This window comes from Dendrobates tinctorius, unplaced genomic scaffold (assembly GCF_039654945.1).
Source record: "Dendrobates tinctorius isolate UK_male_01 unplaced genomic scaffold, ASM3965494v1 ptg000396l, whole genome shotgun sequence".
Taxonomy (NCBI): domain Eukaryota; kingdom Metazoa; phylum Chordata; class Amphibia; order Anura; family Dendrobatidae; genus Dendrobates; species Dendrobates tinctorius.
In genome coordinates, this window is record NW_027362062.1 from 95,126 (window position 1) to 110,468 (window position 15,343).

Below are 15,343 nucleotides of genomic sequence, written 5' to 3' on the forward strand. Positions count from 1 at the left end.
ATCAAAACAAAAAAATGGTTTTATTTTATATATTTATTTTTAAATAAATATTGAATTTTTTTTTGCAATATTTTATGAAGGAAAAAAGTATGCAAAACATTACTAATTTTACATAATAATTTGAATAATCAAAAAATATCTAAAAAAAAAAAAAAAAAAATCTAATAAAATGCCCAAGAGAAAATAAAAAAAAAAGATAACTTAAAAAAAAAAAAAAATCTTTCTAGTTAGAAATTATTCCCACTGGTAGCTGAAGTCTATAAAAAGGTTGGTCAGTATATGAATAATTATATGTACAAACACCAGATTTAGTGTGGAATTTTGGCATATCTGAATCCGAGAGGGCTTCACCGTTTGGAGCAAAATTGTACCTTTCCATTAATTTCACTTTAAATGTTAAAAGTGATTTAAACAAAAAAAAATAAAATTTTTGTTACATTTTCTGTTCTGATCTGTTATAAGTAACTATCAAATTAATTGGCGGTGGCGGATCCATCACATGGCTGATGCCAGTAATGTCCGACACACCATGCTCGCACTATAGTGGAGTACATCAGGTTCCCATAATGGTGCCCGTCACTTTTCTGGACACCACAGAGGAGCACGTTGCTCTGTTTTGCACAGATCAGCAGAAGAAGCTTCGGTATCTTTTCTATCACCTTCAACAAGTTGCTGTTGCTAGGACTACACATGGTTATAGGGATGGCCGCCAGAGAGAAATGGAGAAGGAAAAACTTCTAAAAAGTTTTTAGGAAATTACCTTAACAAAATAAAACCTAACGACATGCCCAACATTTCCAAAAATGTCTTAATTAAAGCATTTCAAGTTGAAAAAAAAAAAAATATATATATATATATATATATATATATATATATATATATATTTTTTTTTTTTTTTTTTTTTTTTGTTTTTTTTTTGTTTGTTTGTTTTATGTGATGCCACTAGAACTTCATGGAGATTCACACACTTTTAGGCAGATATAGAAGGGGAAAAGTTGATTTTTTTTTATTTACTTCTGACACTCAGATGCAGATATTCTACGATGCGGTGGAAATATACGTGGAAAAACAAGTGGGAGTGAAAGGGTTTAAAAAGCAATTTTGCGCCCGGCAGGCGATCAAACGGTCGTTATATTTGTTGCTTTGTGTTTTCCCCGTGTATATTTCACTATGCAAACAGATCGGTGCCGAGAGACAGTATCGCTGGATGGAGAGGAGCGAGACGACATTTATAGAATATTAATTTCACTTTTTAATAATTGATGTAGTCATTTTGAATCTTTCTGCATAGCATATCATGTGTGAGTAGATTGCAGTAACACTGCTTAAACATTTCAACTTGTCAGAATGGCCAACTCCATTTTTGATATATTTGCAGTATTTTCCCCGTCGAAACAGTAATAATGGCAGAATAAATATGTGCCTCTATATTATAATCACTAAACATTAATGAATATTTTATATCTTTTTAAATCTCATTGTTTAATTTAAGATGGTGAAATTAAGTCTCCTTCCAGCAATGTGCCAATTATCTCCTGATCAAACAATAACCCGGTCATTATACTTCGCTCTGTTTGTATTTCACAAGCTAATTTGGAGTTGCAGAATGGGCCGGGGCTGGAGCTGTAAAACAATGTCGAATGTTGCCCTCTGGTGGATGAAGTCAGTATTGCAGATGTAACATTTCGGAGCTACGACTAAGTAACTAAACAACGAGTAACTAAAAGGAAAGAGATGATTCAGAAACTGGCATATAAAATAAAACCAATCCTAGCAATAATAGGAAAAAAAACAGCAATCAAAATTATTTGGGCTATCTATGGTACTGTCCTGTGGCTATGGAAGAGGAGGTTGAATAATGAAGTAGCAAAGCACCTGACTTTTCTGTAGCCCGGGGCTACCCAAGCCTGGGAGCAAAAGTGTGCAGTCATTATATGTTACTGCAGACTGCCGAATCGTGACAGCGTGCGACTGGATGCATTCAGCTTCTCTCAATAGAAATGAATTACAAAATTACAAGAAGCCAGAGAAGTGTAGGCGACACATGACTACTAAGAGATACACTGGATCCCTAATAACCATCCATCTGCACTACAGGCAGGAAACACTGGAAGGCCCGTGCTATATATACATGGCTAGGCACTCTATTTGAGCTCTTCAGCATTCTACCAGCATTATAGGTTTGAGAACTTCCTTCCCTTCTCCTGCCATTGTCCAATGGTTAAAGGGAATCTGTCACCTCATTTTTGTGCTATGAGCTGCAGCCAACGCCATCAGGGCTTATCTACAGCATTCTGTAATGCTGTAGATAAGCCCACGATGTAACCTGAAAGATAAGAAAAACAAGTTAGATTATACTCACCGGGGGGTCCGATCCGGTCTGACGGGTGTCGCGGTCCGGTCCAATGCCTCCCATCTTCATACAATGCCGTCCTCCTTCTTACTTCTGCCGCGGCTCCTGTGCAGGCGTACTTCATCTGCCCTGTTGAGCACTGCAGTGCGCAGGCATCGGGAAAGGTCAGAGAGGTCCGGCACCTGCGCACTGCAGTACTTTACTCTGCCCTCAACAGGACAGAGAAGTACGCCTGCGCAGAAGCCACGGCAGTAGTAAGAAGGAGGACGTCATCGCTAGAACATGGGAGGTGCCGGACCGGACCCCCTGGGTGAGTATAATATAACTTGTTTTTCTTATCTTTCAGGTTACATCGGGGCTTATCTACAGCATTACAGAATGCTGTAGATAAGCCCCTAATGGCGGTGGCCGCATCTCAGAGGCCACAAATGTGGTGACAGATTCCCTTTAACCTAATCCAAACTGAAAGCCTACCTATCCTCTCTGTTAAGCCTGTATGTAGTATGACAGACAGAAGAGCAAGAGCAAAAAGAAAGCGCAACCTACTGTAAAAAGAAGACTCACCATCATTTCCCATAGAGAAACAGACTTCCTTTTACACTTCCTGTGGAGAGGTGAAACCTCGCCTCTCACTACCAGTAGCTAGAGAGCCGCCGCCTCTACCAGTAGCTAAAGACCTGCCGCCACTTCCAGTAGCTAAAGACCCGCCGCCACTTCCAGTAGCTAAAGACCCGCCGCCACTTCCAGTAGCTAAAGACCCGCCGCCACTTCCAGTAGCTAAAGACCCGCCGCCACTTCCAGTAGCTAAAGACCCGCCGCCACTTCCAGTAGCTAAAGACCCGCCGCCACTTCCAGTAGCTAAAGACCCGCCGCCACTTCCAGTAGCTAAAGACCCGCCGCCACTTCCTGTAGCTAAAGACCCGCCGCCACTTCCTGTAGCTAAAGACCCGCCGCCACTTCCAGTAGCTAAAGACCCGCCGCCACTTCCTGTAGCTGAAGACCCGCCGCCACTTCCTGTAGCTAAAGACCCGCCGCCACTTCCTGTAGCTGAAGAGCCGCCGCCACTTCCTGTAGCTGAAGAGCCGCCGCCACTTCCTGTAGCTGAAGAGCCGCCGCCACTTCCTGTAGCTGAAGAGCCGCCGCCACTTCCTGTAGCTGAAGAGCCGCCGCCACTTCCTGTAGCTGAAGAGCCGCCGCCACTTCCTGTAGCTGAAGAGCCGCCGCCACTTCCTGTAGCTGAAGAGCCGCCGCCACTTCCTGTAGCTGAAGAGCCGCCGCCACTTCCTGTAGCTGAAGAGCCGCCGCCACTTCCTGTAGCTGAAGAGCCGCCGCCACTTCCTGTAGCTGAAGAGCCGCCGCCACTTCCTGTAGCTGAAGAGCCGCCGCCACTTCCTGTAGCTGAAGAGCCGCCGCCACTTCCTGTAGCTGAAGAGCCGCCGCCACTTCCTGTAGCTGAAGAGCAACCGCCACTTCCTGTAGCTGAAGACCCACTACCACTTCCTGTAGCTGAAGACCTACTGCCACTTCCTGTAGCTGAAGACCCGCCACCACTTCCTATAGCTGAAGACCTGCCGCCACTTCCTGTAGCTGAAGACCCGCCACCACTTCCTATAGCTGAAGACCTGCCGCCACTTCCTGTAGCTGAAGACCCACTGCCACTTCCTGTAGCTGAAGACCCGCCGCCACTTCCTACAGCTGAAGACCTGCCGCCACTTCCTGTAGCTGAAGACCTGCCGCCACTTCCTGTAGCTGAAGACCCACTGCCACTTCCTGTAGCTGAAGACCCGCCACCACTTCCTATAGCTGAAGACCTGCCGCCACTTCCTGTAGCTGAAGACCTGCCACCACTTCCTATAGCTGAAGACCTGCCGCCACTTCCTGTAGCTGAAGACCCCCTGCCACTTCCTGTAGCTGAAGACCCGCCGCCACTTCCTATAGCTGAAGACCTGCCGCCACTTCCTGTAGCTGAAGTCCCGGCGCCACTTCCTGTAGCTGAAGACCCGGCGCCACTTCCTGTAGCTGAAGACCCGCCACCACTTCCTATAGCTGAAGACCTGCCGCCACTTCCTATAGCTGAAGACCTGCCGCCACTTCCGGTAGCTAAAGACCTGCCGCCACTTACTGTAGCTAAATCACTTTATCACATTGTCAAAAGAGACCAAGATGTCTGAAAGTACAGGGAATCAAGATGTGCCGATTGCTTTGCACAACTCCGGTCCAGATCAGTACTCTCTGGCGATGGGAAAGAGCTGAGCCAATTTCTTTACTCTTCAGGATCCCGGACTCGGCTTACGATTAGTCAGGCTGCCAAGAGGTCACCTATGCGCCACACCGATGACATCACGCCAGACCGGAGAATCAAACGACGCGCAACCTGGAAAGCTCAGGAAACTCAGGCAGCTCCAGCCAACGACCATAGAGCACTGACCTGGACAGTGGTTGCACATTGTGATACGTTCATCTCTAAATGGGACCATTTCAATACAATAACATTAAGATAGTAGTAAGAACCGTTCTTTGGACTGAAAAACAAAAATGTGGAATCAATTTTCGGATTAATACACCACATTTTCTATTTCTTCATGTTGGGTATAAAGATTATCTACAAGTATCAGGTTAGTACATTTTCAGCCATATCTACCCAGCAGCAGCAAAGTGAAGCCGACACCAGATCCATTCCCATATTTGTTTGCAGGGTGGACATATCATTGATGTCACCTGTGCAGCCACACGGGCGGCCTAAGAGGTCAGGGGGCCTATACTACCTCCAAAGGAGGTGGGAATGTGCCCTAGGAGTTATTGGACTGCAGAGACCCATATATTGCTCTTTTATCAGGGCCCTCTGCTGTCTGTGTCCACCAGTGTTTGGGAGGAAAGGATGGGGCAGCTGGAATTTCTATGATTGATCCTTTTGAGGTCAGTGAAGATGAGCCGATCTGAGCACTCATGTGTGATGGGATATCAGGAAAGATAGCCATCTGCCAAAATAAAGCGCCGCCGACAGGTCTCTTGTGTGGGTTTGCTCATTTTATCACGATTTTGCCAAATTAACTGCTTACTAATAAATATTAATGACCGATTCAGAGCAAATGGTCTGCTCTGAGCAATGACGCTCTCCGACTTGGCAGTCTTCACCCACCAGCATGGCGCTCAGGCCCTTACCATGATTGCTGGCGAACACCCGTCTATCCTAAAAAGAACTGGCACTCCGAACAGTAATGCTGAAAACGTTTTAATTGTAGAAATCCAAAATACAAACTGAGGTTTCGGTCTTATAACGCAGACCTGCATCAGGCATAGGGACTGCATGTAAATGAAAAGAAAGGACACCTGGCCATGTGAACGGCGCATCCACCAGAAGACGTCGCTACACAACAATGCGCATGCATTAGATCATGCTGCATGTTCTGTTATTGAAAGGACTGTCTGCAAAGAACGACTGTTAAAACCCAGCAGAGGCGAGCCGTGCAGCCTTGGCCAAACATTTAAGCGCTCTTCCCACCTACTTGTATTCCCCCTGTCTCCACTTTGTCTTCTTGGATTGACAGCACCAGCTTTATAGAGGCAGAGAAGGTCAGAGATATATGGAAAACAAGTAGGGTGGGAAGGTGCTGTGAACTGCTTGGCCACACCTAGGGTGCACTTGGCGCTTGTGCTTGGTTTGAACAGTCATTTTGTGCTGACACAGTCCATTTAAAGAGCAACTAAACTATGAGAAAAATTGAAATAATATATCCTTAAACTCCCTGCAGAAGGATGGGCTCCCACGGATGACTCCAGAAGACCACTCAGAAGTAGGCAGCTCTGGAGGCAGAAGAGCACAACTCCTGTCTGAGAACACGTCCAGAACGGATTTAATGGCAAGTCTCTGACTTCCTAGTGAATCCAACCTCTGCTCTGCACACGTGCTCAGGCAGGAGATGTGTGCTTCTTCCGCAGCTGCGCATTTCTGAGTGATCTGTGCGAGCATCAGGAGTCGGGACCCAGACATACCTCGGCCCGCCTCTATCCCTCCATACTGATGTGCAGAGAATTTAAAAAAGAATCTAAAAAATATTTCCAAACTGTAATTACTCTTTAATGGAGTTTGGCGATGGCTTAGTCTGGTCATATGCCCATGCAACAGCGTCCATGTTGAAGACTAAAAGTACGAGCAGATGGGGGAGAAGACTGTGCAAAATAAGGAGTGGAACTTCTCAGAGGAAAAATAACCTGTAACAACTAAAGTTTATTAAAGGGTTTAAAGGTAATGTCAGCAGGTTGTTGCTTTGGAATCTGAGAACAGTAAGATCTATGGGCAGAGACCCTGATTCCAGCAATGGGTTCCTTACTGGGCTGCTTGCTGTAGTTTTGATAGAAACCCAGTTTTCTCTGCTGTAGATGTAGCAGTGCTCTGAATGCTGAGGTGTGTAAAACCACACCCACTCCCTTGATTTGCAGTTTCCTAAAACCACTGTCCGCAAGCTGCCAATCAGTGGTGGAGGCGGGGTCAAGCAGATTAGTTTGACTGTCTGGCATCCGACACCTTGTCCTGCAGTGATAATCTCCTGCTAATAAAACACTGAGAGCACTGAAACTACAGCAAGCTGACGGTTAAGTGACACATCCCTGAAATCAGAGTCTCTGGCCTTAGAATATTCTGCTCTCTTAATTAAATCTACTGACAAGTTCATTTTAAATTGCAGTTAAAAAAAAAATAAATGGTAAAATGGCCAACCCCTGTAAAAAAAAAACAAAAACAAAACAAAAACATAACTTTCAATAAAGTTATGCCACACACACTTTTACTAGTACACAAGGCGCAAAAGAGATCAGGTGTAGTAATGGATCCAGCCAACACAGAGCCAATCTCAATTATTTGGACTATAGTTGATGAGGTAGGGGTGTCAAGTTTGTTTTGATCAATCAATATTAAAATTGGAGACTTTTTGATCTCTTAGAGATCTCCTTCTACAAGATAAAACTGTCCTAGAGGACATCAGAAAGCTATAAAACGCTCGAGTGTTTACAGAAGTTTGGTTTATCATCTGTGACAGCTCCATTTTCTTTTATCACCTGTGACATGTTGATATTTCCACATTTGAGCCTTAGGTGCGGAAACACATAGAATCCATTCAGAAGCGCGTCCTAGTGACGGATTTGTGTTATTTGGCAAGATCGAGATCATTTTAGAAGAAAAGTGATCACTGTTATTGCTCGCGTCTCTCTCACCTCCTGTATGGTGCAGTTCCCGGAGAATTGCAGGTTGTATTCCCTCTTGACCTCGCGGTGAGTGATGATCAGCATATAGTTCTGATTTAATGACTCCTGTTGAGCGCTGAGGGAACAGAAATAGAGACGGGGAGTCAGAGAAGACAAGTAGTGGCGTGCTCGACCGGGAGCGCTCGTCCCAGGACTGCCACTCAGGCAAGCCTGGGCGAACCTTACCCCCCAACCACGGAGCTGCTACTGTACTGACCAAACGTAGACGACGCGTCCTGTGAGCCTGCGACTTCACAGACACATAGCTAACACAGACATCATTACTACATCTAATTAGCTAAACTCGTACAAGCAGCGTCTCCGCTGGGTCCAGGACCACACAAACCCACCAAGAAGTGCGAAAATACACATCGCGATGTCAGCACCCAAAGGACGAGGTGGAGCCTCTAGTAGCGTTCGTCTCCGGTAATGCGCCGACACATATGTACGACATAATCCAATGTCTAGCAGCCATCTCTCACACTACATCAAGCATCAGTCTCTCCATACGACATTCCAATATGGAGATACGGGGAAAAAAAAAAAACGTGGCTTTTTGGGGGGTTTTGGACCCAAGACTTGGTCTATTTCTTCAGCGATGGACGCCATACTTGGACTATACAAAAGAGAAGTTCCACCCGGCACAACGTCCAATTGTCTATCACCAAAAATGGTTTATTCTTCTCAGATCAATAAATAAAACAAAAACTCTTTGATAAATTTTATCAATTTTACAAAATGTTGGGTCATTAATAGAGGTGAACGAATCGATTTGTAGGACCCTGGTTAGTATTCTACAATCACTGGACCACTGAAAACAGTCTCCTCCCTGACGGCATCTGCGCCGGCCTGGAGTGAGGACATCATCGTTGCGGCATGACTCTAAGAGGAGGAGTGTTGGATGTCAACAGGTAGGAGGTGATTTGAAGGGATCCGCGTCCCGTGGCCATAAACTACCGGGTCCAGTGGACGTATTCGCTCATCTCTGGTCAGGAAGCCAGCAGCGTTCATATGACTGTCAGCACTGAGGATGGTTCCCCTCTAGCAGACTCAAGACGCTCATGTATCGCATGGAAAATCATTTACTTTAATAGCCGCCATGTATTACTACATTTGATTACAGATAAGTACTGCAGCTACTATATATTGAAGGAAAAAAAAAAATCCTGAAATTTTGCAGTTCCCCGAGATGTTTCCCTCACAGTCAGGATCCACCTATAACAAAAGGCGATGGTCACATCTCACACTCACTCCCTCCCTGCACAATGACCTCTGCACAGGTCACAGAGCATGCCCACAACACTGCCACATAGAAGTGTCATCTCCAGTCTACAGGTTCCATTTGACTTTTGCAAATTCACAAAAGCAAACAACAGCTCAGGCAAAATAGTCGCCCCACTAATAAAAGGGTAAAAGGGGGAATATACAATTTAAAGAAAAAATCAAAAATAAGGCAAAAAAATGATTTTGGTTTTAAAGAGGATTTGTCATTTGCCATAAATATGTTTTGTTATTTTTTTTTACCTGGCATAAATTGTGATGTTTTCCTAAATCTGACGTTTTCGCTCTTTTGTTCCCGAGATATCGCCTCCTCTTTACCGTATGTGAATCTAGTCTGTTTAGCCAACTGGGTGTTGCCTTCAAGAAGTCACCCAAAGACAATAGTTGGGCTACAAGTCTACAGTCACTAAATGACTTCACGCTGTCAGGATTCTCAGGTGCCTGGTCATGTGATTTGCGTAAGTCCGGCCACACTTCGACTAGACTTGTCCGCACTCGCTCAATACGCCAACACTGAGAGAGGCCGCGATCAACTAGTTGGTGTGTGACCGCATGTAAGCAAATCGCATACTTGCTGACACGCGCCCAATGCCGGAGAATCCTCACAGTATGCGCCATGTGAGGAGTCACAAGTCTGCAGTCACATCAGGTACAAGTCTACAGTCACTCTAAGGCTGGACAACCCCTTTAAAAAGACCAGGTTTACAAATAGCAAAAGGAGGGCTATATCTCAGGAAAGGAGAGGAGCTGGTTCAAAAGAAACACAATGCCAAATACAGGAGAAGGACGGCATTTACACCATGGGGAAAAAAATTACATTTATGGGAAATAAAAAGTTTAGTTTCAATAGGCAAGGACAAAGCCAAAAGGTTTTACTCTTTATTTTTTATTGTTTTTAAATCACTGCATGATGAGCCCCCTAACTTCTCAATCCTTCCCTCGGTATAGCTGTACACAAGTTATTTTGTGTGTTTTTTTTTGTTTTTGTTTTTAACGCAACCATTCTGCATTATATAAAATGGTTTTTTTAAAAAAATGGGTATTAACTCATTGGAGAAAACTGAAAAAAGCAGGAGGCACTTTTTTACAGAAAATTGTGCTTAGCATCATGGTGAAGCAAAAAAAAAAAAAAAGAAAATCTGCAGAATGCCGAGACCGTCAGCAGGATACAGACCACCACTAATGACAGCCTGCATTCTTCCTAGCAGCCTCTTTGCTTTTCTATTACTCCCCCGAGGAGCAGGAGCCGTGATAATAGGATTATAGCTAAGAAAATGCCGTTTATGCAATTTTCTATAATGCGAGAATGGGTTCACCTCTAATTAATGGCTGTCATAAATCTATTTAGGACGCGTACATGATTTGTGAACCTCTATTTGCAGGAAATACTTATAATTTAGGCTTCATTTCCCTTTAACCTTTTCAAAGGATTTTTAGCTTAAAAAAAAAAAAAAATTGGTTTCCACATAAACACTGGAATCGCTGGCTGCATGTCTCATCTGCAACGAGCCGCGCGATTGCTCGCTTTTTATTTTCTTATAGAAGTGCCATGGGATTTAAAACTAAACACAGCCAAACCCGTCAATTAAATCTGGCGATTTTAAGCTTGCAGATTTATACCGGCTCATGTCAGCTACAGATCACATTTACAGTAATTACAGCTTATTTACATTAACACAAAATAAGAAATCAGTATGTAGATGTAATGTTTGTTGTAGCTAATGCTGCCGGAGATTTCACATTTGCTGCAAACAGACGCCACTTAAAAACCTGGAAAGTATGCAAATATCCCCAGTCTGTGCAGCACGGACGCACGCCAGCCCCGACTTATGGATGGAAAGCAAATACGGGGCACTAATCCCAATGATGGAATGGGACGAGGACTACTACTCAAATTATACTGCAGCAATTTAATGGAAAGATGCTGGCACAGGCAAGGAGGATGGGCGGCAGGCACCTGTGTGGGGAGCACGATGGGCAGCAGGCACCGGCGAGGGGGAAGAGGACAATGACAAGATGCAGGCACCTGAGCGAGAAGGAGAACGTCAGGCATCAGGCACCTGAGCGGGGAGGAGAATGTCAGGCATCAGGCACCTGAGCGGGGAGGAGAATGTCAGGCATCAGGCACCTGAGCGGGGAGGAGAATGTCAGGCATCAGGCACCTGAGCGGGGAGGAGAATGTCAGGCATCAGGCACCTGAGCGGGGAGGACAATGACAAGATGCAGGCACCTGAGCGGGGAGGAGAATGTCAGGCATCAGGCACCTGAGCGGGGAGGAGAACGTCAGGCATCAGGTACCTGAGCGGGGAGGAGAATGTCAGGCATCAGGCACCTGAGCGGGGAGGAGAATGTCAGGCATCAGGCACCTGAGCGGGGAGGACAATGACAAGATGCAGGCACCTGAGCGGGGAGGAGAATGTCAGGCATCAGGCACCTGAGCGGGGAGGAGAATGTCAGGCATCAGGCACCTGAGCGGGGAGGAGAATGTCAGGCATCAGGCACCTGAGCGGGGAGGAGAACGTCAGGCATCAGGCACCTGAGCGGGGAGGAGAACGTCAGGCATCAGGCACCTGAGCGGGGAGGAGAACGTCAGGCATCAGGCACCTGAGCGGGGAGGAGAACGTCAGGCATCAGGCACCTGAGTGGGGAGGACAATGACAAGATGCAGGCACCTGAGCGGGGAGGAGAATGTCAGGCATCAGGCACCTGAGCGAGGAGGAGGAGGACGACGACGGGCATCAGGCACCTGAGCGGGGAGGAGGAGGAGGATGATGACGACGACAGGCCTCAGGCACCTGAGCGGGGAGGAGAATGTCAGGCATCAGGCACCTGAGCGGGAAGGAGGACGAGGACGGGCATCAGGCACCTGAGCGCGGAGGAGGAGGACGACAACGGGCAGCAGGCACCTGAGCGGGGGAGGAGAACGACGACGGTCAGCAGGCACCTGAGTGGGGGAGGAGGAGGACGACCATGGTCAGCAGGCACCTGAGCGGGGGGGGAGGAGGAGGACGACAACAACAGGCAGCAGGCACCTGAGCGGGGGAGGACGACGACAACGACGACGGGCAGCAAGCACGGGCGAGGGGCAGGAGAACGACGACAAGACGCAGGCCCCTGAGCGGGAAGGACAATGGGCAGCAGGCACCGGCGAGGGGGGAGAAGGACGCCGACGACATGCTGCAGGCCCCGGCACAGGGGGAGGACGACGACTACGACAAGCTGCAGGCCCCGGCGTGGAGGAGGAAGACGAACACAAGCTGCAGGCCCCGGCACGGGGGAGGAGGATGACTACGACAAGCTGCAGGCCTAGGCGCGGGGAGGACGACGATGACAGACAGCAGGCACCTGTGCGAGGGAGGAGGAGGACGACGTGCAGCAGGCACCTGTGCCAGGGAGCAGGAAGACTACAAGTGGCAGGCACCGGCGCGTGGGAGGAGGACAACGATAACGGGCAGCAGGCACCAGCACAGGGGAAGACAATGACAATAACAGGCAGTGACGCTGGAAAGGATGGCGACAACAACGGACAGTGACGCTGGGGAGAATGGCGACAACGATGGGCAGTGACGCTGGGGAGGATGGCGACAACGATGGGCAGTGACGCTGGGGAGGATGGCGACAACGATGGGCAGTGACGCTGGGGAGGATGGCGACAACAGAAAACGACAGAGGAGGAGGAGTATGGTGGGGCCTGTTCTTTCCTTTCATTGTTGCCGCCTGTTTATAATTGGTCAATGTCATACAGGGAGAAGTAAACGCCAATAGTGAAAGCTGTCTGATATCATCCAATAAAATGAATTCATTAGCGAACAAACGCTGATGGCTAATACATCTCCATTACAGAAAGGCAAAATAAAAATAAAACGCTTTATTCCGTTCTGTAGCCACAATGACGTCACGCATCCAGTTCAACATGATGCATTTGGTCTCGTCACTCGATTCATGCTTCCATAATCAGACGCAGCACAAATGACAACCTGGCTGCCTGTAATCACAATATGTAATTTTTTTTTTCTCTGAAATGCTCCGGTGTGTCAGAGAAAACAGTCTGAAGGGCCAATGGGGGATTATAGAGTGTGAGGAGACTTGTCCGGCGCCGCATCCAGATGACTTCTCCCCACACCGCTCCAGTTGATTGTCCATGTTTGTACATAGCCAGAGACCTGTCAATCAGCTGGAGTCAAGGAAGAAGAAAATGGCCGGGGTTGGGGGGAGAGCACCGGACCGATCAGGTCTCTCCCTAAAGCCCCCAGACGGCTTTTCAAACTATGTTTTCTCTGACACCCGGGGCAATTCAGAGTGAAACATATCTGGCTACAATCGCTCAGCCAGGCCCCGATTTCTGCTGCCTGTGGTTTGGGCAGCATGAATCTAATTACAAGTTCTCTTTAAAAGAGCCATTACCTGGGTGGCAAATGCCGCTGGGCACATTCAGAGGAGGCCGGGCCTTGGTTGGGGCAGAGCTTTTGCACTAGCACAAGGGAAATCTACAAAATATTAGGCAGGCGGTTTTAATACCATGTTTGTCCAGTGTATGTGCAGTATAAATACAGATCATACGTAGCATTGCGCCCAAGGATGAAGCCGCCTCATCTGTATAGGACACACGTGCTCATCTAGTGCTTGTATCTTTAATAAAGTGCTCCCCCTGGTGGTGTCTGAAGAGATTACTTTCCGATACAGTCATTCAGATTGGCAGATTTTAAGAATATCTAAATCTTGTTTTTTGGTAGAAGGCTTTTTTTTTTTTTTTTTTTTTTTTATACAAGCTGTGGGAATTCTCCCAGTGATCAGCAGTAATCTGTATGGAAACCCCATCACTTATTTGTAATTAGTCCGCAGCCTCCACAGAGGAAATAAAGCATTAAAATGCACTGTAAAATACAGTATACAAAATACAGTAAGCAGCCAGGCTGTTATTCATGCTGCCAATGATCAGAGCAGAATGAATCGACTGACCAGTTCACTTTAAAGAGGTCTTGATACCAAATTTCTGGTATTTTTTTTTTTTTTTTTTTACCTAGCAGGTTTTATCAGATAGTTTTCACTGGGGGCGTGCACTTCTTCACCCTGTATAACAATGCCCAATCATAAGAAGGCAGCAACACTGCAGAAAAAGAACACGCCCACACCATAGCTCAGATTTCTTAGTGAGTGGAATGTGAAGATACGTCAGTGTGGGGAGCTGTGCAGCACAGCTGAGTTTAGCTGTGTCACATTACAAACCATTTAAACAGCTCTCCTCCTCTCATAGCAGATGTCAGCTCTGCTGTACTGCACCTGTTGCTGCCTGTTTACGATTGGTCAGAATACTACAGGGAGAAAGAGTGCACACCCCCCCCAGTGAAAACTGACTAATAATGCCTGTCTCAGATATACCTTTTATATTTTTTTTAATCATTAGGTGCCAAATGTTTTGATTGCTAATATTTTTGCAATGGAGAGGACAAATTAAAAAAAAAAAAAAAAAAAAAAATATTCTGCTCTGCAGCCACTATTACATCCTGTGTCCAGTTCAATCTGAAAAACTTAGTGACAAGGTCCTCTTTAAAGGGGTTGTCCACAACATAATGGGAATCTGTCAGCAGGATTTCACATCCCAAACTATTAATATGTGCATGTAGCTCTTTCAAAACACAAGTCCAGCAATACCTTTACATGTCCAGTCCATTCCTCCGTTACTGAGAAATTAGCATTTGAATTGATATGCAAATGAGGCTGAAGAGCTATGGTAGATCCGAAGCCTCTTTCAGTCTGGGAAACTGAAAAACTAGGTCTGATTTTTGTAGAAAAATAGAAACCATATAAAATCTTGCCAGGTCAATGACAAATACATATGAGGAGCAATAAGCCATGTCGGCTCCAGTGAAAGGCTCTAAGTTTGCCAGTAGCCGACATATCTGATTTTTTAGACATTCTAATGTATTATTTTAATGATAACCATGTAATCCCACATTTCCCCTAATATAGACCATACTATTTTCGACCGTGTGACATCCACAACCTTTGCAGTTTCACAACAATAAAGTGCGATAAAAATGTAAGTGAAGCAAACAATATAACAAGAAAAGAGCTAATTACAGACAGAAAGAATAACGCCTGAGAGGAGATGAAGGAAAACATTACAAGGAAGATGACAGATTAATAAACTCTGCATAAACCGCACGGCTGACAAGTACTACTGCTGCCCGACACGCAGACACTGCAGCTTGTGTATGTACGGCGTGATCACACTGTCATCCAAAGTCAGGCTCACCGTTCTTACCGAAGTACAAACTGTAACACGTTTATAGACGGAGATAATTAACCTTCTGCAACCTCAACAAACCTTCAGATGCCCTTTATTTAGCACCCTACATCTTACACATCTACTGTGAATTGATTATTTTTCTTCTGTGCAAAGCAGGATTAAGAACAGGACAAATACCACCATCTATAAAACGCATATATTCACATTATAAATTTATA

At 46.0% G+C, this 15,343-nt stretch overlaps 1 protein-coding gene across 2 annotated transcripts in view; it reads right to left on the minus strand.

Annotated features, from left to right (window-relative positions):
- The window catches only part of FAF1 (Fas associated factor 1), a 154,290-nt gene that overhangs the window by 94,737 nt on the left and 44,210 nt on the right, over window positions 1–15,343 (minus strand). For both annotated transcript variants that reach the window (XM_073563721.1, XM_073563722.1), the window contains exon 7: window positions 7,565–7,670. In XM_073563721.1, the coding sequence (XP_073419822.1) occupies window positions 7,565–7,670 (106 nt within the window). The remainder of the gene's footprint in view (window positions 1–7,564; window positions 7,671–15,343) is intronic.